The sequence below is a fragment of the Pyxicephalus adspersus genome, chromosome 2, assembly GCF_032062135.1.
Source record: "Pyxicephalus adspersus chromosome 2, UCB_Pads_2.0, whole genome shotgun sequence".
Lineage (NCBI taxonomy): Eukaryota > Metazoa > Chordata > Amphibia > Anura > Pyxicephalidae > Pyxicephalus > Pyxicephalus adspersus.
The window spans coordinates 159,856,228-159,883,919 of record NC_092859.1 but is presented as its reverse complement, the minus strand read 5'-3'; the positions used below and the strand labels follow the sequence as shown (position 1 = coordinate 159,883,919).

Sequence of the window (27,692 nt, the reverse complement as noted above, 5' to 3'; positions counted from 1 at the left end):
ATACTACAGTGCGAGTCCTGCATGTGGAATAAAACATCTCCTGGCACAGATATCACCGGACACCAGGACACCCAACCCCAAACATTCCTTGGAGGGGTGAAAGATGCTTCCCCACCTTATCACCGCCGTGATCCTGGGAGCTCTATTCCCTCTTCAGGTTAGTATTCCTAGTATTCCTTTATTAAGGTAGTATTCTTAGTTATAGTAACGTATTAGTATTCCCTCGTCAGGTTAGTATTCTTAGTAATAGTAACGTATTAGTATTCCCTCGTCAGGTTAGTATTCTTAGTATTAGTAAAGTATTAGTATTCCTTGGTCAGGTTAGTATTAGTAAAGTATTAGTATTCCCTCCACAGGTTAGTATTCTTAGTAATAGTAACGTATTAGTATTCCCTCGTCAGGTTAGTATTAGTAAAGTATTAGTATTCCCTCGTCAGGTTAGTATTAGTAAAGTATTAGTATTCCCTCATCAGGTTAGTATTCTTAGTATTAGTAAAGTATTAGTATTCCCTCGTCGGTTAGTATTCTTCGATTATTTGGTATATATTTCCAAACATTTTGTAAAATATAAATGATTCCTAATCAGAGAATTCGGCTCCACAGACCAGACAGAAGTAGCAAGAAGGAGAACATTAGATTTATGATTGTTAAACTTAGGGGGTTCCTTGGTTCTGTGGTTATTTCTCTGCTCGATACAATCCAAGCTCCAAGCATCATCAGGATCAATAGGTTGCTATACACAAACCAGCTTGGAGAACATTAACCATATACCAATATTTGCATGGGGCAGGATGGTGTTTGGGAGTTAGTAGTCCAATGAATCATCCTGAATTATAGATCTGAGATCATTTATCATGTGTTAGTAGATTTTGCCTGATACCTCGAGTTGCTTCAAGCCTCTGAATTAGTTTTCTGTATATAAAGCCCCCATCCCATCCTCAGCTAGGATTCTGTAGCACCCTGAGGTTCCACCAAAGACCTGGCTGATGGACCTTCCCGATCTGATGCCGGCATACTTGCAGGTCCAAGCTAGCAGAATGACACCAATAATCTTTTTTTACTGCTTGTAAGGGCCACAATTCCCACTGACCCTCACAGAAATGATAATAGCACGGGTTATGTCAGGGGTTCCTCGGGATATAATGATTGACTGCTATAGAAAGCCCAACGTGCAGAACACCAAATAGTTATGTTGGATCTAAAGTGCCCTTCCGGGATTCTGAACATGCTTGCTGGATCAGATAAGTTGATATATTTCTTTTGTATCTCTGGAAAAAAAATAAAATTCCTTTTAATGTGTAATCTAAGAATGAATTATGGATGAGTTTCAGTTTTGTCTGCGTTTTATAGAATAATTTGTAAAAGGGATCAAAAACTTTAAATCGTGCTGAGCGGTGGATCAGAACTTATTCCTTCTTATTATGTGTATGCTATGCATGCTGGCACACATGTGACCATGAGATGGGTTGGTGAAAATATTGAGGAGCCAAGAAATCTCTGTTAGTGCCATTTGCTTGGACATGTTTAGAGAATGAACTTTTGGTTAGTAGTTTATAAAGTCTTAAACCCAATTTGATTTACAAAGGTAACACCAACATATTCTCATATTATTAGTTCCTGCTTGAATGGAACTTACAGTCTACGATTCTCCCAGCAGCCATTCCCAGCCAGGGGCCCCGCGGCATTGTCTCTGGATCAATGCCTGATTGACCTCCCATCTGAGTTCCCATAGTTCTGGGTTCAGCACCATTTGGCAGAGCCAGTAGAATGATACCGGTGGTCTTCTAGATATCTGAAAGTGTAGCATGGAACACTCTTAAAGGCCAATATTTCCTGATTATAAATGTAATGGGGACATTCTTCCAATCAACCTACCAACCCTCCACAAATCCATTTTATCATAGGTTCCCTGAGATCCAAAATCTATCTCAAGGGTTCTGCGGGAAAAGGTTTGGAAGGGCCAGTAATTCAGTAATTCAGTGCCAGTACCAGCCAATACATCCAATATCATGTTAAGAACATATAAAATCCACGTAGATTCATTTTTCCTAATCTTTCATATTTGTAATTTTGCTTCTCCTCCCCCCCAGTCCGGTTCTTTGCTACCGTTCAGTAATGTGTTTTATCGCATGTTATTTCCATGTCACAAATCACTCAGCTCATGTTTTTGTATATTTGTTCTGAAGGTTGTAGGATTCACCTCCATAAAACAAGAAGGGTATTGTTCCCTGTACGATGAATGTGGCTTGAATCCTGAGGTTAGCGGCAGCCTGATCCCAGCTATGACTCCTTGTGCATACAATGGGCCAGCCAAGAAGCTCAGTGGGACCCATTTGCTGCTTCTTAAAGACATCTGCCCAATGCTTTACAATGGAGATGACAACACGTTTGCCTGCTGCTCCTCCAGGCAGCTCCAGAGTATCCAGAAGAGCTTTGCTTTATCTAAGGTCATCCTGAATCGATGTCCATCTTGTGCAGCAAACTTTGCCAATATCCATTGTCAGAACACGTGCAGCCCAAATCAAAGCTTATTCATCAATGTCACGCGTGTATTTAATGCTACAGTGAATGGGAATCCTGAGAATGGAGTGCTGACCTATGAATGTTACTTTACACGACTCTTTGCAGAACAATCCTTCGACTCCTGTAAGAATGTACGACTTCCCTCCACAGGGGGTTTTGCCATTGCCGCCATGTGTGGGAAATATGGAGCAGAATTCTGCTCAGCTCAACGTTGGTTGGACTTCCAGGGAGATATCAGCAATGGATTGGCACCTTTACAAATTGATTTCAGACTAATAGAAAATGACACTGAAGCTGGTGGTGGTGTAGAACCTCACCAGAGCAAAGTATGGAGCTGTAGTGAAGGTCCAGAAAATGAACCGGCGTGCACCTGCCAGGACTGCAAAGAGTCATGTCCAAAAATCCCAGAACCAGAACCTCTGCCAAAGCCCTTCAAGATTGGGCCCGTTGATGGGTATTTAATTATAAGCTGTGCTGTTTGTGGAGCTTTAATCTTATTTTTCATCATGTTCCTGATAATGAAATGTGCAATAACTAATTGTGGAAAAAAGAAAAGGAAGGAAATTCCACATATTCAATATTCTGACCTGAACTGCTCAGAAAAGATCAGCTTTCTGACAAATCGCTCCATGGAGAAAGCTTTCCGGAGGTGGGGAATGCTCATTGCCTCTTACCCCAAAACTGTCATCTGTGTGTCCTTAGTGTTTGTTGTGGTTCTCTCATCCGGCATGGCCCTCATCAAACTAACCACAGATCCCGTGGAACTATGGTCTGCCCCAAACAGCCGAGCAAGGCAAGAGAAAGACTTCCATGATAAACATTTTGGACCTTTCTTTAGAACCAACCAGCTGATCATCACAGTAAGCAATCGCTCGCCATACACCTATGACTCGCTCTTTTTTGGAACCTTAAATTTCAGTGGAATCCTCTCTTCAGATATTCTGCTAGAGATGCTGGAACTCCAGACCAAGCTGCAGAACATTGCGGTAAGTGCAAACTGTCCTCCTAAAAGTGACCCCAGTGTACCCGAATCATTATTTCATTGATTAGTAATTGCAAACGGAAACCCTCCATTCCAGTGATTTAGTTATTCATGAATTGATTTTGACTTAAAACCATTAGGCATGGTGGAAATATCCAAGTATGTGGCAATTGATATTGATATTACAGCAATTGATAGATTTTCCATATTTATTGTCAATCAATATTTTCAGCTGATCCCAAAATTCAGAACAATACGAATGTACAATCCTGTCTTACATCAATTGGCATTATTTCATGATCGATCATTTGCATATCTAAATTAATTTCAGAATCTCATACTAAATCTCTGCAAGACTGGAGAAGATAAACTATCACGGGTGAACCTGAGTGATCCAGCAAACCCATAATGGATCTGGTCCAGGACTGAAAACATTTGACAACTAATAGCAGCTGATTTTTAAGAAATCCATTCCAATTTTGCTGGATCACCCATGTTCACCTATGATAGTCTATCTTATCCAGTCTTGGAAAGCTTTAATACATTACGCTCAATGTGTTTTTATTGTAAATCTTTCTCTTGCTTCATAAAAACTTGTTCAATGATAAGTAACATTTCTGCAGTCCTATGGTATCCTTATCCTTCCAATCTTGTAAGATAAATGCTGTTTGTGTTGTCTTTTTAACTCTCAGTGTCTTCAATTTACAATTATTGTTGGAACATTTTGGGCATTTTTTGCATCCGCTGTGGTGACTTTGAAGCAGCGGACGGCAGCAGCTTCTCCAATTTACAAATTCTCCTTCCCTTTGTTTCATCGTCTTTCTGTAGACACGGGATGGGATGGGACAGAGGAGAATGTAGCTAATGAAGGCATATGCTGAACAATATGATGGTGTAGTAGGCAGCACGGTTGGCTCAGTGGCTAGTACTGTTGCCTTGGTTACAAGTTACAAGTTCGAGCCTCAGCCAGTTGGTGTATTAGGTTAGTTGGTTGGGTTGAAAAAAGACATGAATCAATCATTCACCCACTAGAGAAATAATCATAATCCAGATATAAAACCCTATAAGACATAGCTGATCCAGAGGAAGGCAAAAACAAAAACCCCGGGTACAATTTGCTTCAACAGGGGAAAAAATTCCTTCCTGATTCCATGAGGCAATCGGATGTTCCCTGGATCAGCAGTCTCTGTTATCTTTACTTTAAATCCTTAATCCCCAGTTATATTCTGTGCTTCTAGAAATCATCCAGCTTTTTCTTATAGCAATCTATAGTAGTTGCTGAAACTTCTTTCTGAGGGAGCCGATTCCACATTATCACAGCCATTACAGTGAAGAATCCCTTCCTTATCCGGAGCTTAAACTTCTTTTCCTCCAAAGAGCGCCCCCTTGTGCTTTGTAATGATAGTACAGTGAATAATGGGGAAGAGAGTTCTCTATATGGACCATTTATATATTTATACGGGGTGCGTGGGTTTCCTACCAAAAACATGCAGTTAGGTTAATTGGGTTCCGTCAAAAAATTGCCCTGTATTTGAAGCTGAAACTTGTGTGTGGTTAGTAAAGATCCGGAACCTCTGGCGGGCTCTATACCTGTGTCCCCGTTAGGGAGATTTTTGGGACTATTTGTCTTTATGACCCCTTGTCACTGGGACTGAAAGTAATAAAAATTTTGAAATGTCAGTACACTGGAGCTACAGTAGCAGCCCATGCGTCTTCTCTGGGGCCCGGGGTAAAAGGGGCCCCATGGTTTTACAGCAATTATGTCGTGGAAGGTTCCAGCAGTCAGATTTTAGGATTGCACATCGAGAAGCATTCACTTATCTGTCTCCTGGATTTATTGCCCTCTGAACTGCTGCAGAATAAAATGACCCCGGGGGGCTCAGCAGCCACCTACCTGGGGTGATAAGTAGGCGATGTGGGGGAGAAGCCGCTGCAGATCAATAGGGAAATGTCGGCATGGGAGATAAGTGGGGCTGAGTACCAAGACGTACATTTGTAGTTCCAGCCGTTCGGTCTGTCATTGGAATTCAGAGATTAGTTTCTGTTCATCAGTACCGGGTGACAATATTACTATCTGCGTATTCACATTGCTCAATAGTTTCACTCAGAAGTTCAATGTATTGTGGTGAATAATCAGTAGTAGCTGCTGTTTCGCACTTTGATTCTTCCATAACAGTGAATATACGATGGAATGACTCACTGGTTGTGCGGATCAATACGCAGAAAAAAGCAGAAAATCACCTAAATGGAATAAATTTGGCAATATAAGTCACAGCTGAACGTAAAGTTTGCTAAATCCATTCCAGGGGCATCAAAGCAAACAGTGCAGAAAGTCTTACAGCTTGTTTTCCGTACAAAGCAGCCAGAGCCTCAGTAGAAAAGTCTCTTTCCAGCCAGGCTTTCTGGGTGGAAGCAGTGGGATCTCTGCAGAGGTCCAGTACACAATCATTATCAACCTGCTTTACTATCAGTGAATTGGTAAATACCTTACCAAAGCCCACACACCTACCTGCCATTAGGAGGAGAGATCGGGGAATTCTGGAGATTTCTTCCCCTATGATCATGAGAAGATCAGGAATGGACAGAGGTCCGGGTGGGGGCAGGGCCACTAAGGTTATCCTTAGAAAACAGTGAAAGGGGAGGCAAGGAATGCATTTCTAGGGTGCATTTACATGTTTATGGGGACAATATATCAATTTGGGTAGAATTATTTAAATATCATGTAAAATTTATTTACACCAAACAAAGAGACGAGCAACAAGCAGGAGGATCTCTGCTTCTTCTTCATCCATTTGGATGAAACCTTCAATCAATGGGCAATTGGCAAGCCACAACTTACATACAGATCTGAACAAACTTTGCATGATCATCCAGATATTCCACATCACACATCACCCCTGAGGAAGCCTTGTAATGGCGAAACGCGTCGGGAATACAGACACCTGCGGCTAATAACTGAACACTTGAATTTGCAGTTACTGCCAATACCTTCTGAGATATTAGGAATACTCTGTTAGCGCCATTTCTGGCACGTCGTACATTGTTATTGAACTTGTCATGCCATTGCTAACATATGCCATTAAAATTTTACACAATTCCCTTGGTAATCAGGAATAATATGAAGACAAGTATAAATAATATAAGATTTGTAATAATAGCGAAACCTAAAATAACATCAATGTATGGGATTAGAAGTTTTGTGGATGTTACAATTGTCTATATGACATCAGAAACATTTAGTAGGCTTTATGCGCTGACTGTAATGATTCATAGACAAGAAAAGCTTTACCCCATACAAAGAAAAGTCGTTTATGGACATTTTAAAATAAACATATTTTTCTAATAACACAATAAAATGTAGGACTTACAATAAATTCCATAATCTCACCTAAATGTTCATTACAGTCCGCCAACATCTGCATATTGAGTCCATATCATCCAAAATTCACATCATTCATTTCAAGCAAAAGTTTTGTTTTAATCAATTGACACGTTAAATCTGCCCCTGTTATTGCCAATATACCCCTATTACCCTGAGGAACCTCTAAAATATTTGTCCTGGGGTACCCCTGATACATTGCTAGTAAATGGAAGATTTCCCCTTGCATTGCTGGCAGTCAGTGAAGGTTGGAGATGAATTCCCCGTTGCTCACGGAATCTCTGCTATCCCAAGCTTGTGCAGGGATTTTATTTAATCTGCAATATAAAGGGATTTTCTGGTTTTATGTTTTTGGTGAAATGAAATAATTCCTCCACCAATGGATGCTGACGCTGATTTCTCTGTTTTGTAGGTTTATTCAGAAAAGCATCAGAAGAATGTGACGCTGAAAGATATTTGCTTTGCACCCCTAAACCCCTCTAACCCCTCGGACACGGATTGCTGTGTGAACAGTCTGATGCAATATTTTCAGAATAATAAAACTCGATTCAACATGGAAGTGACGCAGACGGTTTCTGGAGAAACAAAGAAAGTGGGGTGGAGGGATCACTTCATGTACTGCGTCAAGTAAGCTGGGGAACACAATGAGCACTATTCTATTATTCTAGTATTATTATTATTAGTATTAGTATTATTATTATTATTATTAGTAGTGTTATTAATATTATTATTATTATTAGTATTAATATTAGTAGAATTATTATTATTAATAATATTAGTATTAATATTAGTATTATTATTAATGTTATTATCATTAGTATTATTATTATTAATATTATTAGTAGTAATATTATTATGGTTGGATATATTGATGCCCTAACAAGACTTCATATTCTTTACTAATATAGATATCAGATACATGTTCTGTATATTGTTCCCGCACCCATGCTCCATTAATAGCCACTGAAAATAAAATATTAGTAAAAGAACAGCTGATAATATATTTTGTGCATTACTAATAAGTATTCGGAGTCCAAGCAAGCTCAAATCAGAATAGTACCTAGAGAGCCCGCCAATATATTTAATATTAAACCATTATCACGCAATGCCTATGTTTAATCATAAGTTCTCTCCATGATTCTATGCGCACATCCATGCACAATTATGTTCCATGGACTTCTATGGATCTCTCGGCTCTATAACAATCTATGGTGCAGGTATTGCTGGGTGAATACAAAGAGAAGGAGCAGCAGCCATAGGAATCGTGATAGCTTATATTAAAGAATGTGAATAGGATGCAAAAACACAGAGACAATGTCCTCACAAAGTCTTTATTTTTGTAACTGGAAGAGGAATTCTTGCATGGGAGAGATTTCCAGGTAGGGAATAAACAATGAATTGATTTGGACTTGCTTGGGACAAACATACAAATCCTAAAAACATACAAAATGTGATAGTGCAGACTACATAGATAACACTTGGTAATAGTAAAAAGCTCATTGGTCTGTCCATAGGGTTTTATATCTGAGATTTATTTATTTCCCTTGTGGTTGACTTGATGGACTGAGTAATAGAATGTTATAAATAAATTCCCGAATAACTTATAAAAGCCAGGAGTGTCCCCCTATATCTCCGCACTCCAACAACAAGCTGGATATATTGGATGTGGGGAAACCAATACAAAGCCCGGAATGATTTCAGCTTTTCTTTCTTTGCAGTTCCCCGCTGTCCTTTAAGGATGTCACGGACTTGGAGCTGAGTTGTATGGCGGATTATGGCGCTCCCGTCTTCCCGTTCCTGGCTGTTGGTGGTTATGATGGTAACGACCTCTCTTTATATGCTGACACTTCATAATATACTTACCTACTAACTGTATAAAGACCCCACAAACCCTAAATTAGTCTACAGTCACTACACAATACATCAAACGTAGCCTGGACGCAACAAAAAACATAAAAGTTATACTGCATTGTGTTTAGTTTTTAGCACAATGAGGAAGAGTTAGAACCTCCGCCCGGTTATTTTGCTTCCACAACAACAAATTGCCGACATACCAAGGTCCAGCACCAGAATTATCATTTACTGAGGATCCATAACCAATAAATCGGACATTTCAGTGCTCGGAGAGGTCATCTCTAGCTAGGCATAGTGTATTCAGTATCCAAGCTCTCCAAAGGTCACATATTTGTATTGGATATTATTCTCTTAGATGTTTATTCTATTACTCCACCTTGGTGTGATGGCTTTTTGTGGTTTTGGTCCACCCAACCTTGGCATATTTGGTTATAGTGCTGGGTAACACCGGACTTTGCTTTATATTGCTGTCTGTGTTTGCACTTTGCAGACTTTGATTTGCTCAGTTTCCCATCGGAGTATTTGCACGACATTTGCATATTAGTTGAATTTCTGCTTCTCATTATCATCTCTATCAGTGTACGATACGATTTGCTGCTATAAAATTCTGAAGAGTTGTCACCTCTGTGAACTGATCACTTTTATAGGTTGTCCTTTATTTTTATTTATATATTATATCCAATTATCCCATTTCTCTTTCACTGTGTCCTGCAGACAATCTATTCTCAGAGTCGGAGGCTTTGATTCTCACCGTCTCACTGAACAATTTTCCCCGGTCTGACCCCCGATTTGAGTACGTGATGCTTTGGGAGAAGGAGTTCCTGAATGTCCTGAAAGAATATCAGAAGAACCCAAAAAGTAACCTGACCTTAGCTTACATGGCAGAAGTGAGTGTTGGTTTATTGTAACAATACTTTGTGTATCTCCTCCAGGTCACCCCAGCTTCTCGTTTTCTTATTTTTACACTTTCTCTCTATCTGGCCCCACAATTCCTCCATTTTCCCCTTTACCGTCTACCTATATATAAGTTCTGAGCTGTATTTAATCTTTCAACAGCGATCGCTGGAGGATGAGATCAACCGAACCACCACGGAAGATATTCCCATATTTACCATCAGCTACCTGGTGATCTTCATATATATAACCCTGGCCTTGGGGGAGTACAGCAGCTGCCGGAGAGTTCTGGTGAGGGAAGAGTTTGATGGAAATTGATGTTTTACATTTGGCAAGCAATTCTCATGTACTGCAACAATTCTCTGCAGAATATTTAATATATATTTATTCTCATGGCAATAACCATACTGCAGGAGCAGCCGCCCCAATACCCCCCAATCACAGGGTCTGTATGAAGTCTGGGCATGTCAGGGCATTTGTAATAAATTCATTCTCTGCAACAAAGACCCCACATGACAGCCGCAGATCTTCAAATGCAACAAACGCAGCATTTCTGCTAACAGATCTCATTTATTATAACCATTCTCATGGTAACAATCTAATCCATGCAAATCAGCAAGACTTCCACATCAACCCACAATATAAGTTCTTTTATTTTAAGTAAAAAGCAATATAAAATCTCCGTCTCTATGCGAAACTTCAGTCCATGAAAGGTTTTGTTAAGCTTGTAAAGATATAACACATAGATGGAGAATTTACAGTTTGCTGAAATAAACGTTCGATATTGTATTATTTATTAAAGTCCTTGGTGCAGAATACTTGTTTGCAAGAACTGTGGGGATTTGCCCTATAGATGCCAAGGGGCACAAGGCCAGCGATGTGCACCACTTTCTGTGAATGCCAATGGAGCCAACTCATATACACAAATGTAGAAATGGATCTCATAAATAAATGATCATGGTAACAATAATTCCTTTTATTTCTAATAATAAAAAACTAGTCGGGTCAATTGCTTGCTAGATTTGGAATGTTTTTATTCCTCTTCCATTAGGTGGACTCTAAGGTGACCCTGGGCCTTGGTGGAATTCTGGTTGTCCTCGGAGCTGTATTGTCATCAATGGGTTTTTATTGCTACCTGGGTGTGCCATCCACGCTCATCATTGTTGAGGTCGTCCCGTTCCTGGTTCTGGCAGTTGGAGCCGATAACATCTTTATTTTTGTTCTGGAGCTACAGGTACGAGAAGGCATTAAAATCACCAACTGGGGGGGAAGACAACTAGATCGTAAATTTCTGGAGCCCCTCCACTATTCTATAATCCCAGATCCAGTGATGGTAGAAGTAATTGGTCATTGTCAACTGGAACTGCAAGACAAACTGCCACTCCAAGGGGTTCCTCCGTTCAGTGTCAGGAACAGATCCCAATATTCACACTGAGACGTGGAAACATCTTAGAGGGTACAGAGACTAAAAGTTAGTAGGGGAGGGCAGGGTTAATATTTTTGACAACGTCCTGCTGATGCCTGCAACCTTCATGTCTTCTCAAGGTGTTGAAGGAAGTGATAATAACTTTCCCCAATGTGTTTCTTTTTCTTGATTTATCTAAAAATTTAAAAATTGCATAAATAGAGAGAATAACCCTGCCTAAAGTTTCAATAGTAGGTCTGCCAACCCCATAGTGATACCGAATATAGAGAATACCGAGAAAGGTTTGGTAAATAAAGAAATTAAGTGTAATATTCAAGTAAACAAGATGTACAAATCACAATAAGATGGAAACAAAAAGTGGCTTTTACTTTTAAAGGTTTTTTGCCACTTTTTGTTTCCTTGTGATTTAAACTCATCTTATTGTGATTTGTACACCTTGTTTACTTGAATATAACACTTAATTTCTTTATTTACCAAACCTTGTCTTTTCTCGTTATTCTCTATATTCAAAAATAAAAAAAAAATATAATAATAATGATAGCTGGAGTAAGGCTTCCAAAATGACAATTAATGTGCCAATGTTCAGCCTGTAATGGGTTCTGTGAACATTCTAAATTTGAAGATTTACTTATTTGGAAAGTTGTGTTTGGAATGTTTTTTTACCTATAAAATATAATTTTAAAAATCATTTGTTATTGTAAGATTTTATTTTATTGGGGCATTACTGACAGGTTAGCTTTCCAAGATGTTGGTGTAGAAATGTAAATACTCTTCACAATGGTTTTGTTCATTCTTTTATTTGTTTTCTTGTTTTTCTATATTTTGTCTTCTTTCAGCGTGATAAGCGGAAGGAAGGAGAAGGACGGGAGGAGCAGATTGCGAGGGTCCTCGGCAGTGTGGCCCCCAGCATGTTACTCTGCAGTCTCTCTGAGTCCCTTTGTTTTTTCCTAGGTGATAAATTTATTTATATTAGTCTTCATAAATGATAAAATCATATTATATATTACATAGGAGGTGCGGTATATTACTCTACCACCGTCCCACCGTCATATCCAATGGGCATAGACATGGAAGCCAATTATTATATATTATAGTCTGTGGGGAAATGTACAGAAACGTATATTTATATCTGATTCCCATAGTGATCCATTCCACAGAAGTGCTGGTTCTGCTGTTCATTTGTTCTGTTCAAAAACAGCATAAAATTGGGGGCTGTTTATAAATTATTGGAAGTTGTGTGAAAAGCCCCAGTATAATCTTTAATGTGAATGTTTCATAAGATGCAATAATGTGCCTATGTTTGGTTAATTAGAATTCTGCAAACATTCACTAAGGTTGAGTGAATGTTCTATGAATTTAACCCAAATGAAGTCTTTGAAAGATTCATCTAGCACTCAAAGGATCAAATATTTGTATTTTTACTTCTGAATGTTCATTTGAGATTAAATCAATTTCAAAGAATATTCACCCAACCTGTATTATAGTTCGTAGTTTTGTGTCACATTTAATTTGATATGTTTCCTTAACAATAATCAAAGAATACTCTCATGGTCACAAGGGTGTTTTGCACCCCTTGTGTGAATGTTGCAACATTTGCAGAGTGAATTGCTTATGAATATACATATAGGAGTAATGCATTCCTGTATATTCCATAGCTATGTATTTCTTGCACAGCACTGACTTTCATATTAAGGAGATAATTATCTCTCCCGCGTGTTGGTTTTCATGGACACAGACTTGGTAGACGCAGGGCCATTGTCACCTAAACAAATATGAGTTACCTTGTATGATCTCCCCTCCGCAGACCCTGAGCATTAGTCCTTAACCTTTTCTATACCCCCCGGCCCTTCATTTGCCCCCATCTCTTCCTTCCAGAGAAGTCAAATTGAAACATTTCTCAGAGCCCTCACCTTCTGCAGAACCCCAAATGACAGAATATAGGGGGTGCAGGGAATGCTGTGCATCGGGGTCCCTCTTTATATTCACCCATGGCCTCCTTTGTCTAAAACTGTCCCTAGTTCCCTGAATGAGTAAATCAGCCATATCATTGGAAGGCTGCAAACATTCTATTTATTTGGATTAAATGACATCATTGAGTTTCTGTTTGTAGACAACAGGTGAAAGCTCAACACAAAATCCCTGCAGACAAATATTTACTAAAAAGTTCAACATCACCAAAACTCACTTCCCGGTGTCCCTGCATAACACAAATTTATCTTTTAGGTCAGTGGCACGTCCTGTTTGTCCAAAAGTTTTGGATTGTTTGGGAGTTTTTTGGTTTGCCCCCCCCCCCCCCCCCCCCAACATTATCCCTTATCAAAGCTCTCCGAGAGAGAAGATTGACTATTATGGGTCATCCAGCAAATTTCCTAATCATTTGTTATTATTTGGCGAATGTTTTCGGCCCTGGACTGAAACTATTCCAGGTTTGCTGAATCACCCCGCCTCTTCCATGATAGTCTATCTTCTCCATTCTAGTAAATTAGTTTCTTTGTTTGTGACATTTCGTGGCCCCCATGGACAGTTTTTGTTGTGTTATTGTTTATATTTATTTATGTTTATTGGTGTTTATTGGTATATATTACTTTATGTCTAATATTTGTCTGTCCGGCCCTAGGTGCACTCACACAGATGCCTGCAGTTCGCACATTCGCATTGAACGCGGCCCTTGCTATCCTGTTTGACTTCTTGCTTCAGATCTCCATGTTTGTGGCTCTTGTGTCCCTGGATATGAAACGCCAGGAGGTAACGCCAGCTTCCTGGGGTTGTTGGGTGGCATTGGGGGGTATTTCTGTCTGCTCCTCTTTCTATAAACCTTTTCATCCGAGGTCTGACCACAATGGGATAGAATCTTAATTCATGTTTGTTTGTTCTTCAGAGCTCACGTTTTGACATTTGTTGCTGTATAAAGAGTAAGAGTGAGAAGAAGGAAAATACATCGGAGGGGTTATTGGTGTGGTTCATGCAGAAGGTGTATTGCCCCATTTTACTGAATTCCGTCAGCCGGTTTATTGTGGTGAGTAAATCTAACTACAGATCCAACCCCATCCAACCTCCCGTATTATGTGACATGAAGCTGCCTGCAGATCTATATATTAATCCTGGGATCCCAACTCATTCTATTGTGATTATAATCTAATGTTCTATTGGGGATGTGCCAGGTGAGAGCAGGATTAAGTAAATATTTGCAGGTCATTGATGGGTTTCTCTTTCCAAGGGAAAAACAATCAAGGTCCAAATTTGACCATTTAGCAATCGCTGGACGGATTGATGGGCTGGAAATGGGCTACGGTAAATTGTGCCATCAATGGAAAGCTCACGCTTGGCTTTATATGCCATTATAAAGGCTGCAGCGATGTCAATGCAAAATCATCATCAATTTAATAATGTGGCCACCAACACGATCAGGACTGGTGGGCTCCAGAGACCCAGACCCAGTTTTGGTACCAGTCCGGCACGTATCATTGGCCTAGCATGGGGGTGGAGATGGGAGGCTTATTTATGAGTGCAGAAGGTTATTGATTAGAACAGAAAATGAGTTGATACCTTATTGGTTCCTCTGCACAATGTTTTTTTAAATCAAAATGACCAAAATTACCAATTACCAAGTTAAAGGACCAAAATATTACTTATTATTATTTTTTATTTTATTTATTATTATTATTATTATATTATTAAAATATAAAACAAGCAATGGACTTGTAATGCTGCTCAGGAAACACAAAGTGTCCTTAGGGTCCTGGCAAGCCAATGCAGTCAGATTGAGGGAGCTCCTCGTGTCCGTGGTGCGTGTCCGTTCCCCGGGATTGCCATGCAGCTTCCATTGACTCTGTATGGGTTGGAAGGTGAAGATCCGATTGATGTTGTAGTTCTGTAACTTTGGTATAACAACCTTAATGAAAGTGAGGAATATTGGGGGGGGGGGTTTAGAAATGTTCTGCCAGTGAATTAAAATAATACCGGGCAATCTGAGTATGAGAAGCGTGCGATTTATTCCACTTGCTTACAATTGACAGCTCTGGGGACCGGCCAATCAAATACCCAATGGCGTCACACTGTGGTGTCCCAGGGATAGGGACCATGTCACCAACTTCCCTTGCTCCAAATTGCAGCACTGGGGATCGGCCAATCAGACAGCCAATGGTGTCACATGGCCATGGGGCAGAAAGTTCTTGGAATTGGACCATTGGACTTTTTTCCCTTGCTCCCAATTGACGGCAATGTTGACTGGTCATCTAAACACTGAACTGTGCCACATGGGGGGAGAAAATCTTTATCTGTGTATGACTTTGTGTCACAATTTAGAGTTTCTAAACTGCTTCTTCAGGTTCTGGCCAGTATGGAGTAGAGGCAAAGCAGGTTGGGGGTAAATTAGGGGCGGGGGGGTAAATAAAGTGGGAGTTGTACTGTAATAATTTGTGATAGAGTGGGGGTAACTGAAACTCCTGTTGGGCCTTTACTTTCATCCTTTGAGGGATTTACACTCACTTTCTGTCTTGACCGACAACACGAAATTGAAGTTAATTTCTATAATGAAGCCCTGAATAGCAGCAAAAACCCAACAGAAGTTCCAACTCTCCCCAATCTGTTACCTTGTCCATCAAAGTTCACAGTAGGCAGATCCTTTATCCTGCACCATATTATGTGCTGAAAGCCTCCTTTACCTTCCCCCAGGATTCCTATGTGTTGGAGTATTTTCATGCCCTCAATGAGTATTTTGAAGTCGGAGTCCCCACATACTTTGTGACAACACCCGGCTATAACTTTTCCAGCTTAGAGGGAATAAATGGCATTTGTTCCAGTGCGGGTTGTGATAACAATTCCATGACGCAGAAGATTCAATATGCCACTGACTTCCCCACACGGTAAGTACTCCGCTCCATCATAGGGAAGCCGCATAAGTTATGTCATCCTTGTGTTCTACACGTTGAATATTTGAGTTTGTTGTAAGTAATCAGAAAGAGAATTTACAGTTGTTTTATTGGCACAACACAACAATATTTGGTGGCTGGGATCCTGTGCTCCAGATAACATTTAAGGAGACCTCTACCAGAGGTGTGCCCATCCTCCCAATAAGGTGGGGCCTTTTGCTTGCCTTTGATCAGCCCTGGGGGCATTATTCCTTCCAGAGTGGGGCACAATTCCATGCATGTGTTTCCATGATGGGACATTATTCCTGATAGATAATTCTTTATTCCCACTGGAGCATTGTCTACTCATACCATGGCATTTCCTCTACCACTGGCCTCAATATGCAAACCCCCAAAATTCTGAAGGACAGCAGTTTATTCCTTTTTAGTTCCCTGATCTACTTCATAAATGTATAGCATTTAATTTGCCTCCGGGGCATCTGCATATCATTGTCTGGACCAACCTCCCGATACTGACAACAGTGGACGACATCCGTGCAATGTGTGATGGTGGAGCTACACCAGGAGAACATGACATGGGAGGGCCACCTAGGAGCCAGGTTCAGGGTTTGGGTTTACATCAATCTTACAGCTTTACTTTCTAAATAAAATAATTGCAGCCTGCTTCCTCAGTCCTGGCGACTTTAGAACCTTTGCAGACCGATTCCCACACCAACCCAAGGCTGGCTTCCTGCTATCTCTCCCATACATAAAGCCTACCGGATCAGTCCTGGTGATTGGAGAACCCTTGAAGGTGACCGATTCCCAGGCCAAGCCATGGTACACAACACATTGTTCAGTAAGTTCCTTCCCAGATCTGGCTGTGTTACAGAGAACTCCGAAGGCCCATTCACTCCACCAACACAATCCTAACACAGGGATCCCAGAATTTTCCTAAAGTCCATGTCCTCAGTTAACTCCAATGTCTCGCGCTGGTAGGCAATGAAAATAAACACATGTAGAATTTTGCACGGTGCTATAATGCATCCCAATAAGATAAAGAAGAAAAAAGTCCACTGCCCTACCAACCCCTTGCCAAGAAATTATGATTTTGACAGATATAAGTGTCCTTGTCATCTTTCCTGCAAATACAATTTCCCCGGTGCCTAACATGAAAATATGGAGAAGAGGACATGTTTGGGTGACAGCCATTGGCCACTCCGTAGATGTAATGGGATTTATTTACTAAAGGAACTTAGGCCCTTTACTTGTCCAATTGTGACTCTGCAAGGAATAATTCCATTGGCTGAGTGAATGCAGTGTGAATTCACTTTGCAAAGAACACCCAATCACATGAAAGGATGCACAGAACTTTTCTTTGCATGATATTAGATAATTGAGGGGCTTCGTCTCATTTAATAAGCTCAGTGATAAATCTCTTGCAGGGGAATAATTTACTTTGCAATAAGTGATCGTAACCACCTGGGACAAGGAAGTGTAATTTGTCTTTGGAAGATAATAATTAAAAGAAATACCTAAAGAATAAAACTAGTGCATCTGTCGCATCCATGACTGATAAGCTGCAATGCATTTTTGGGTGTTGTTGGGTTTACTTACGCTTTGATTGTAGGTAGGAATACTACAACACCCAGAACACCCAACCCGAGAAGCTTTTCTGCAGAGACTGTGGCCTTGATATTTGTGTTTTATCTTTTCCTCTTATATGTGTTTTATCTTTGTTATTCGGTGTTCATCCTTCACCCAGTGCGCTATCTGCTCTTCACACCCTGACTCACCAGTTATCTCCCAAGATGGCCCTGTAAACTCCGCTCTAATCTAATCGTGCTACTTGATTATGTACAATATATGAAGAGTCTTTGGACTTCACCATGGGCCACCCAGTTCGAGCCTTTGCATACTTCCAGCACCTCCATGCCGTCACCTTGCACTTTCCATGTCACAATAGCAGAATTGTCCTAATCTCGTGCTTTTTAAACTTCGACATGTTCCTGGAAGGTCATCTAATCGATCCTTTATCTATCGGTTTATGAGGAGCTTCTATGGGCTGTGTATGGAGCCGATTGTTGGATAAATAGTAAACCACCAAAGTAAAGAAATCTGATTAAACCTCATCTGTGATTAGTTGCTGCAACTTCTAGAACATTATTGCATGAAACACTTAGATCGATGATTGTAATGGGATTATTATCACCGAAGCTGTTCTATACTTGTGATGGTTATTATCCAAGAAAGGTGCCTAGATATAATGAACTCCTGATTGTCCCAACCTTTATGGTCAAGTAATGTCCTTCTATTTTTGTTGTTCCTTATCAGTTGTCAGTATTTTGCATTTTAATTTATTTATATAGTGCCAACATATTACACAGCGCAGTACAAAGTCCATAGTATTGTCACTAGCTGTCCCTCGAAGGAGCTCACAATCTAATGTCCATATCATAGCCATACATCATTTTTACAGTCTAAGGACAATTTCAAAGTATAGCCAATTAACCTAACTGTGTGTTTTGGGATGTGGGAGGAACCCACACAAACACGGGGAGAACCTGCAAACTCCATGCAGATAATGTCCTGGCCAAGACACGACCTGGGACCCAGCACTGCAAAGACCGGAGTGCTAACCTCTGAGCCAACCATGCTGCTTAATGTGAATGATGTGTTGCACCTACAGATGATATAATGCACAGTTACCCATCACAGTGAATGGGCATTTTCAGAATTCACTGCCTAATGTCAATGATCAGTAAGTGCCCGACAGACCAATGTGCCCATGTATAGCCAGACCTTTTCTTGGAAATCATATTTTCTCAAAAGTTTATTCATGTCGTTCTTTGGTAATTTTGTACTTGTAGATCCTATTTGGCCATCCCGGCATCTTCTTGGGTGGATGACTTTGTGGACTGGCTGAACCCTTCATCGGACTGTTGTAGATTGTTATTAAATGGAACCTTCTGCTCTTCCACTTCCAGTAAGTACCAACCATATCCCTACAACATATGTCAGGAGATTGTTTAATGATATCTTACAGTGTGACTCTGCATTATCACGATTATTTATGAAATTATGTAATGTTCAGCTCTGGATGTTCTGTAATTAAGGTCTTGTAGTACTCAACCCCAAAGTTGAGCTGAAATTCTTTGGGTTCTCTTTTCGGATGGGGCAAGCTTACATGCTGTAGGATAAAGAAAGAACACACTGGGGTATTCTCTACACTATACAGCCCAATATCTTGTCCATTATGTCCCTCAGTCCATTTAATGGTCTGGTACTGCTAACGGTCCAATATCTGTCCAGTGTTTGCTTTAGCTCCTGCTACTGTACCTAGATAACTATTTTCTCCATTATTTTTTCTGGAACCACCCACAGCACCTGGTCCAGTATCTACTCTACCATTTGCTATGGTACAATATGTTACCTTGTTTAGTATCATATGGCCGACTATCTCCTACATTACCTGGTGTTATGGGTACCTAGCCTGGCACCTTCTCCTCGGTCTTCTCTCATTCCATACTAACTAGTCTTGTGTTTAAATCTGGTCTGTTATCTGCTATATTATCTTCTGTAGTACCTCCAATAGTCCCTGGTCCAATATCGGTTCCAGGGGTGTATTGATTCAATATGCAATGCCTGACGGACTGCTGGCTGTACACATGCTAGATCAATTCGCCAGAATGGTCGCTCATTTTATTTAAGAATCTTCATTCGTTGTTATCGTTGGACACAAATTTCATGATAGATTATAGAGCAAAGAGTTGGGATGTCTTCAGACATCGTCATTTTCAGCGACATTTATCTGGCATATGTACGAGGCTGGAGGCAATGTCTGTGTATTCACCTGTATTGTGATCCTGATCAGACTTAGACCATGAGATCTCAGCTGGGGAAGCCAGGGATGCCAATTCATCTCCTCATTGACTCCTTCGGTCCTCCCTGGGGGGGTTGGAAAATCGGTTAACTGTTGTAAGCATGGCAGGCAGTGCCATGGGGGAGAGGTACCAATGCCAAAATGGGTTCAATATTGTGAATTTAAAAGGTGTGAAGGAGAAAGACCAATCCTTATGGTTTCATGCTTTAGGTTGTAGTGTATGGAACGGTACAGAATCTGAGAAAAATAAAATGTATTGCAGGGTGGCAAAAAAGTCTACAATCAGCTTGTTGGCCTGCAATTTGTGAGAAAGACGGTTTTATCCTGAAATAAAGACAATTTCAATTATTATTACATTACTTAGAGTGGAAGGGTGGCAGTGAGGTAACCTGGGGCAATCTTGAATTTGAAATCAAACTGCATCATATGAGAGACAATGAAGAATAATATTTTGTTATGGAAGAATGGTACCAAAGATTCTGAAAAGTTCTCAGACATTGAGGCACAGAGCATGCTAGCTTTAGCAAAAATTTGAGATTTTTCAGCCAAAACAAAGTGTGTATCTTTAGAATGACTGTGCCTTGAATCATAGAGATGGGGCAAACCCATAAAATGGGGGGAGAGATACCTTCAGCCTGATACTGTACAGCCTTTGCGGTGTGGTCAGCTTTAGGTTCCAGTAGTTGGGATGGCAAGCAGCTGATGTTGGCTCTGCATCTCTGCCTGGTGAGCCATGAAATGGTATGACCGCCAAAAGTGCCCATAAACCCTCCGGGCCTGACAATGGTCCTCTTGAAAGACAAAACATTTCCTGAAAACTACTGTATTTTTCGCCGTATAAGACGCTCCAGAATATAAGACGCACCCAATTTTAAAGGAGGAAAATCTAGAAAAAAAAGATTCTGAAAGATTATTCCCCTTCTGATCACTCATGTGCCATTCAAATTCCCCTTCTGATCACTTTGTGCCGTTCATATTCCCTTTCTGTTCACTTACCTTTTTTTCCGCCGGGTAACTCCATTAGGGCAGAGATCAGCAGCGTGCTTCCGGGTTCAGAATCGCGGGGGCGCGTGTGTCGGCTTCTTTTGCTCTGCACTGCAGCCAGGAGGAGACACACACTGCAGCCAGCATCGAGGAGACGCACACAGGATCGGGTATCGGGTGAGTATCTTATTTTAATTATTTTATAACACGGTATTTGATCGTATAAGACGCACCAACTCCCCCCCCCAGTTTTGGGGAAGAAAAATGCGTCTTATACGGCAAAAAATATGGTATATGTTTGTGTAAGGTGAAGGGGGGCCAGGTGATTAGTGATTTGTCAGACACAACCTTGTCTGGGCAAAAGTAGGAACGGGTCAACCACGCCTCTGCCTGACCCTGAAGAACTTTCAGCAGTAAAGTTCCAGTACTCCAGGCCAAGGCTGTTTCTCAGCCAGGGTTCCTGCAGAGGTTGGTGGAGGTCCCTTGAGCAATGAGCAGATTGCACCCCTCAGGTCAGTGTAAGTGACCCCAATGATGTTTTTGGCTATCTGTAAAGGTGGCATTCTTCCCACTGACCACCATGATAATGTACTGTGAGCTGTGGGTATAGTAATCATAGAAGGGGGCTCTGAAGACCTGAAAGTTATTTCAAGGGTTCCCCAATGTTAAAAAGGTCAACAAAGGCTGAATTAGCATGTATGCACCAATATAATATCGCTGGGTTTAGCCAGGGACCTTGCATATGCTTTGGGGCGGCTTTGGAGGGTTCTGTTGGTCCTGAGGGATCAGAAGTGCAGTAAGGAGGAGGTGGTGCAGGTGTGTAAACCCCAGGTATGAAAAGCCCCAGGTGTGTGCACCGTCCTGCAACCTTCCCAGCCACATAAATTTATCTGGATCCCCTCAAGCCTTCAATAGAATGAATTCACACCTCATCGCTATTGTAGACCATGAGTTTTGTTCTCTTGAGTTTTGAAACCCCTTGTAAAGCTTTGAGGTCAATAAAAGGAAATATTAAATTGCAGTGATATTTATGACATCAGAGCTGTAATTCTTCTATTTCAGCATTACCGGGATGTATACGGAGATGTATGCGAACCCCAGATGGACCATTAAGACCAAGCGTGGAAGACTTCAATCAATACTTGCCTTTGTTCCTTCAAGATTATCCAAATCTGAAATGTCCCAAAGGGTGAGTGACAGCTGCAGGAATAATGGAAAGTAAAATATCTTCACAGGGCTATGAATGGCTGCCAATTGGCTTCTGGAATTCTCCATCATTTTACAAAATGGCACAAAGCTGGATTCTTGGTGCTCAGGTTGGCCATTGGTCAGATGGGTGATGTTCTTTGGGTGCTCTCGCATTCTGGATTATGTGAAATAAAATAGATGTTATATTCAAAGATTATCAATACATAGTTACATAGTGGGTTAGGTTGAAAAGTCCATCAAGTCCAACCACTAGGGAAATAAACATATCCCGGATATAAAACCCTATAAGACATAGTTGGTCCAGAGGAAGGCAAAAAACCCCGGGTACAATTTGCTTGAACAGGGGAAAAAAATTCCTTCCTGATTCCATGAGGCAATCGGATGTTCCCATGTTCCCCAGTCATTGTTATTTTTACTTTAAACCCTTAATCCCCAGTTATATTCTGTGCTTCTAGAAATCATCCAGCTTTTTCTTAAAGCAATCTATAGTAGTTGCTGAAACTACTTCCTGAGGGAGCCGATTCCACATTTTCACAGACCTTACAGTGAAGAATCCCTTCCTTATCCGGAGCTTAAACTTCTTTTCCTCCAGACGCAAAGAGCGCCCCCTTGTGCTTTGTAATGATATTACAGTGAAGAATCCCTTCCTTATCCTGAGCTTAAACTTCTTTTCCTCCAGACACAAAGAGCGCCCCCTTGGAATACAATTGTGTGTTAATCAGGTGAATTCTGGGGCTGAAGATAATCCCAAACAGTGTCATCACAGATTCAATGTTATCAAAGCAAATCTCATGCTCATTACTTAACAAAACAAATATATTTATCAAACAGACATATAGAGAGTATAAAGTTGAAGTAGATTTTTTATTTATGTAATATAAGAGAGAAACTTTCTTTTAGATACATTATTACGTTTTGTCTTCTATGCAGTCAACCCCTCGTTTCCTTTCACACATGAGACATTACATCACATATATTTGTTATCAAAGAATTTTTGTATTGACAATATGGAGGTACCACAGACCCAATATGAGGTTTCAGTTGGACAAATGGTGCTGCAAAGCAGGCTGTTCTGCTGTGTGGTCTTTTTAAGTAACCAAATTATTTGCCATGTATCAAAGAACAAATATAAAACTATAAAACAACACATCACTTTGTTATGTACTAAATAAAACAAATGTAAGGATTTTTTTTTCTGCTTTAAACATTTGGATGAGAATGGAGGAGCCACCATTGACAACCTGTTAATGTGTTATATTTTTAAAAATAAAACGTTGTTTCAAATAATATAATCACACACTTTGTTTCTGCAGGGGTCTGGGTGCGTATGACAATGCTGTGAAGTTTAATGACCAGGGCGAGATTATAGGTAAGACAGATAATTCTCTTCTATATGATATTCCTCATGTTGTGTTGCTGTTATTTATTGTATGTTTGTTTTTGTTTGTTCCAGCCACCCGTTTCATGGCATATCACACCCCTCTAAAGAATTCTCAGGAGTATACGGGGGCTCTGCTGTACACCCGAGAATTGGCTGAAGACATCACCAAGTCACTACGAAACATTCCGGGAACAGATCCTGATTTCCACGTCTTCCCATACACGTGAGTGAATCCTCCAAATGATCTGATGCCATTGGTCCAGCGCCTTATTGGAGATTTGTGAACCAATGAATACAAATGAATATTTTATCCCCATCAAACCAGTTCTCGGGAATATCTGCAAACATTTAGGGTTTTCATTAGAAAGATTTGCAACCAAACTCCTATATTGTGGCTGTTCCATCCCTGTGTTTTTATTGCCCATGTATGCCTTGAATATTGCGATCACCTTGCTGAGCCTCGCTATTCTTCTCTTTATAATCTAATCAGTTCCCTTCTGCTCCTCTTCCAGGATTACATACGTGTTCTATGAGCAGTACCTGACCATCGTCCAGGAAGGTCTCTTCACATTGGCCCTCTGCCTACTGCCAACCTTTGCCGTCTGCTGTATTCTGCTGGGCATGGACCTCCGTTCCGGTCTTATTAACCTGATTACCATCTTTATGATCATTATAGACACAGTTGGCGTCATGACGCTGTGGAGCATCGATTACAATGCCATCTCTCTCATTAATTTGGTGACGGTAAGTGACTGTTCTACAATGTTCCCTCAATTCACTGAATCACCAAGACCAAAAGGTTAAAATACTCCTGTCCAAGAAAGCTCCAGGATTCATTGGGTACTGCTCAGAAAACCTAAATGGTATCTTCTGAACAGAACCAACCTGGTGCCATATTGATCAGTACTAGGAGGTTCATTCTTTAATGTTTTCACTCTAAAATCATTTATTTGGAGAATAAACCCCTACATTACCTCTGAGTAGGAACTTCTTTTGAGTACATTCCAGCTCCTATATTACAGTTTATTTCAGGCATCCAGCAGCTGTTAACGCAAACATAACAGGTCCTCTTTCAAACATCATTCCATGGAACTCTTTTCTTCTTTTTCCAGGCCATAGGAATTTCAGTAGAATTTGTTTCCCATCTTACTCGATCTTTCGCAATGAGCAGCAAGCTCACCAAAGTGGAACGGGCAAAGGAGGCAACTATCTACATGGGCAGTGCTGTAAGTATAGGAGAGAACGTATATGGCGGCATGCTGGTGTATGGTGGTGGTTGTACGGTTACATGACTCTGGTCATTGAGCATCAGCTCACGAAGGACATTTAAGTGGATGAAACCACTGTACCAAGAAAAGCTTACTGTGACTATTCCCTGTGTGAAGGTTCTATGCACTGATCGGCCCATATTGTGTAGACCCACATGTGCTGCCAAAAGAGCTCTGACCTGTCAAGGCATCAACACCTGGGGACCTCTGCAGGGTGTCTTGTGGTATCCAATATTGAACTTTAGCAGCAGATCCTTTAACTCACACGGCCTTTGTCGGCATTCTTTCCATAGCTCATCCTGCAGTCATCTCTTTCTCAGGGTAATGTTGCACATGGGCCCACACATTACATGATCCAAAAACATAAAGGAGGTTTCTTACTTCAGGCCAGCTTCCATTTATCCATGGTACAGATCTGACACTCATGTGCCCCTTGTGGGAGCATTTGACTGTGGGCAGGGGTCATCATATGACTGGTCTCTGGTTACTGAATGAACTTCTACATCTGCAAAGGATTTTATTCCTACCATTGTTGGCATTCAAGATGGCCTGTGGGATTGAACCTGACAGGCTAGCTTTACCCCCTATGAAAATCAATAAGACCTTCCCTTTCTGGGACCGTTGCATGCCGAGAACACCCCCACAAGCCTGGCTGTTTTGGAGACGTTCTGACCCATCATCCAGCCATCACAATTTGTCCCTTGCTAATGTCACTTAGATCTGAACATTTGTCCATTTTTCATTCTTCCAACTCATCACCTTCAATATCAGACTGTTCACTGTCTGCATGCTATACCCCCTTTTTACCTGTTGGGGACTTTGTAATTTGGCTGATTTTGTAGTCTGGAGGAGATGTATGGGGTGTAAAGGAGATGTATGGGGTGTAAAGGAGATGTACCATGTCTGGAGGAGATGTACAGTGTCTGGAGGAGATTATGGCTTCTGGAGAGAAAGTTTGGGGTCTGGAGGAAATGTATGGGGTCTGGAGGAAATGTATGGGGTCTGGAGGAGATGTATGGGATCTAGAAGTGATGTACAGTGTCTGTAGGAGATGTATGGGGTCTGGAACAGATGTATAGTGTCTTAAGGAGGTGTACAAGTCTAGAGGAGATTATGGCTTCTGGTGAGGATGTTTGGGGTTTGGAAGAAATGTATTGTGTCTGGAGGAGATGTATGGAGGCGATATATAGGGTCTAAAGGAAATACACGTGTCTGGAGTAGATGTTTGGAATCTGGAGGAGTTTGTGGCCTGGAAGGGATGTATAGAGTTTGGAGATGTATGGAATCTGGAAGAGATTATTGCTTCTGGAGACGATTTTTGGGGTCTGAAAGAAATGTATGGGGTCTAGAGGAGATGTATGGAGGCGATGTATAGAGTCTAAAGGAAATACACGTGTCTGGAGTAGATGTTTGGAATCTGGAGGAAATGTTTGTGGCCTGGAATGGATGTATAGAGTTTGGAGATGTATGGAATCTGGAGGACATGTGCAGAGTCTGGAGGAGGTGTACAGGGTCCGGAAGAGATTTATGGGGTCTAATTCTTTTATCTCTCCAAAACAGGTGTTTGCTGGAGTAGCCATGACCAATCTTCCAGGGATCATTGTGTTGGCCTTTGCCAAAGCTCAGCTCATCCAGATCTTCTTCTTCCGTCTTAATCTGACCATTACATTGCTGGGACTTGTACACGGCCTGATCTTCCTGCCTGTTGCACTCAGCTACTTTGGTAAGTTAGCCAATGGATCGATGGCTTTCTGAGTTCATTGGTATTATAATTAGTAATCTATATATTGGACCATTACAAATCATCACTCCTCCCTTTAGTTGGCAGTGCCCAGTGTGCAAAGTGGGCAAATACAGTGCAATTGTAAAGATGACCAGTAGCCTGTGCAAGCCACTTGTTTAATTCTAATTTTCAACATCTGCCAATTATGAGGAACGTTCTTGAGATGTTGTTTATCCAGGAATAGGAAGGGAGGTTTGGAGGGTGTGAAATCCCCCCGTTCTAGGTGTATAATCCCTATTCTTGGTGTCAGGAAATCTGAATAGGTTTCAATGATTGGATCTACATGACAGTGTGGACAGATGTCCAATTGCTAAAGTGGAGATTGAATTATGGAACTAGGACTGAGATGGTTCCACAACTTTCACACCTTTCCACCTGTTCTTGGACATTTACCATCTGCCATATCAAGATCATGTGTGGCCAAGTCCAATATTGACAATTAGCACCCTGTAATTCCTCCACCCATCTATTCATTCAGCTATAACATGTATATGGGACTGATCATTGTCATCATTTTCTTGCAGGTCCTGAGGTCAACCGAGCGGTATTACTGCTGCAGCAGCAGAAGGAAGAGAGAGAAAGGAGGCTGGAAAATGGAGCAAACGTATACGTCAATGGTGACTTCCAGATGGATGAGAATTACACAAAGGAGAAAGATATTTCCATGAAAAATTATACAAGCTGAGGGAGCTTTCACTCTACTACAGGGTTTCTCTAATACCTCATGAACTTGTTTATAATAGCCTCTGCTATGGACTGCTGACCGGTTCTGACACACAGCTGCAATAAAAGTCAAATAGAGAAGAGCAACTCTGCAGGAACCATGGGGATCCTGCCAGTGAGATGGCATGAAACGTCTCCTGCTTCCACAAATTATTTCACTGCTCATTTGGACATTTACATTCCAGTTGTATATATGGAGGGGATCCTCCTTCTGGGGGCGATAACAAAGGGGACATAACACATTGTTTTTCAGTTAATATTAGAAAAAGGTTGTACAATAAAGCAGTATTTTTTTCACCTTTCTGTGATATTTAAAGCCAGGAATTGCTGGAGTGTAAATATGAAAGACCGGGACCTTTGAAGAATTTGTAAAGGTTTCTGCACACTTTTGCCTTTTTATGCTTGTAGCATTTCTTAGATAGCAAGGAGTATTGTAGGCTTTTACCCCCATCCGCCCCCTCCGTAGAAAATATCTAAAGTCGTAAAACTGTCACCCCCAAATGACCCCAAAGGATTACGTGTCTACACAAGGCTGTAGCTAGGTTTAGTCAGG

General features: G+C 40.9%; 1 protein-coding gene across 1 annotated transcript; it reads left to right on the top strand.

The window, feature by feature from the left end:
* NPC1L1 (NPC1 like intracellular cholesterol transporter 1) lies at positions 1 to 27,436 on the top strand. The gene is made up of 19 exons (XM_072402914.1): positions 1 to 157; positions 2,187 to 3,509; positions 7,297 to 7,511; positions 8,603 to 8,703; positions 9,453 to 9,625; positions 9,795 to 9,923; positions 10,684 to 10,866; positions 11,895 to 12,009; positions 13,676 to 13,803; positions 13,937 to 14,078; positions 15,665 to 15,923; positions 18,779 to 18,894; positions 21,838 to 21,964; positions 23,298 to 23,353; positions 23,438 to 23,588; positions 23,878 to 24,109; positions 24,478 to 24,591; positions 26,194 to 26,356; positions 26,941 to 27,436. Exons 1-19 carry the CDS (start codon positions 104 to 106, stop codon positions 27,099 to 27,101), a joined length of 3,942 nt encoding a protein of 1,313 aa, XP_072259015.1. The 5' UTR covers positions 1 to 103; the 3' UTR covers positions 27,102 to 27,436.
* The last annotated feature ends 256 nt before the right edge of the window (positions 27,437 to 27,692 follow it).

What these genes read in the sequence shown, in the direction of transcription:
- NPC1L1 (XM_072402914.1), top strand. Translation starts at nt 104, where the DNA reads ATGCTTCCCCACCTTATCACCGCCGTGATCCTGGGAGCTCTATTCCCT. An exon ending in CTTCTGCTCTTCCACTTCCA is followed by an intron (nt 18,895 to 21,837) that starts GTAAGTACCAAC and finishes CTTCTATTTCAG; the next exon opens with CATTACCGGGATGTATACGG. An exon ending in CTATCTACATGGGCAGTGCT is followed by an intron (nt 24,592 to 26,193) that starts GTAAGTATAGGA and finishes TCTCCAAAACAG; the next exon opens with GTGTTTGCTGGAGTAGCCAT.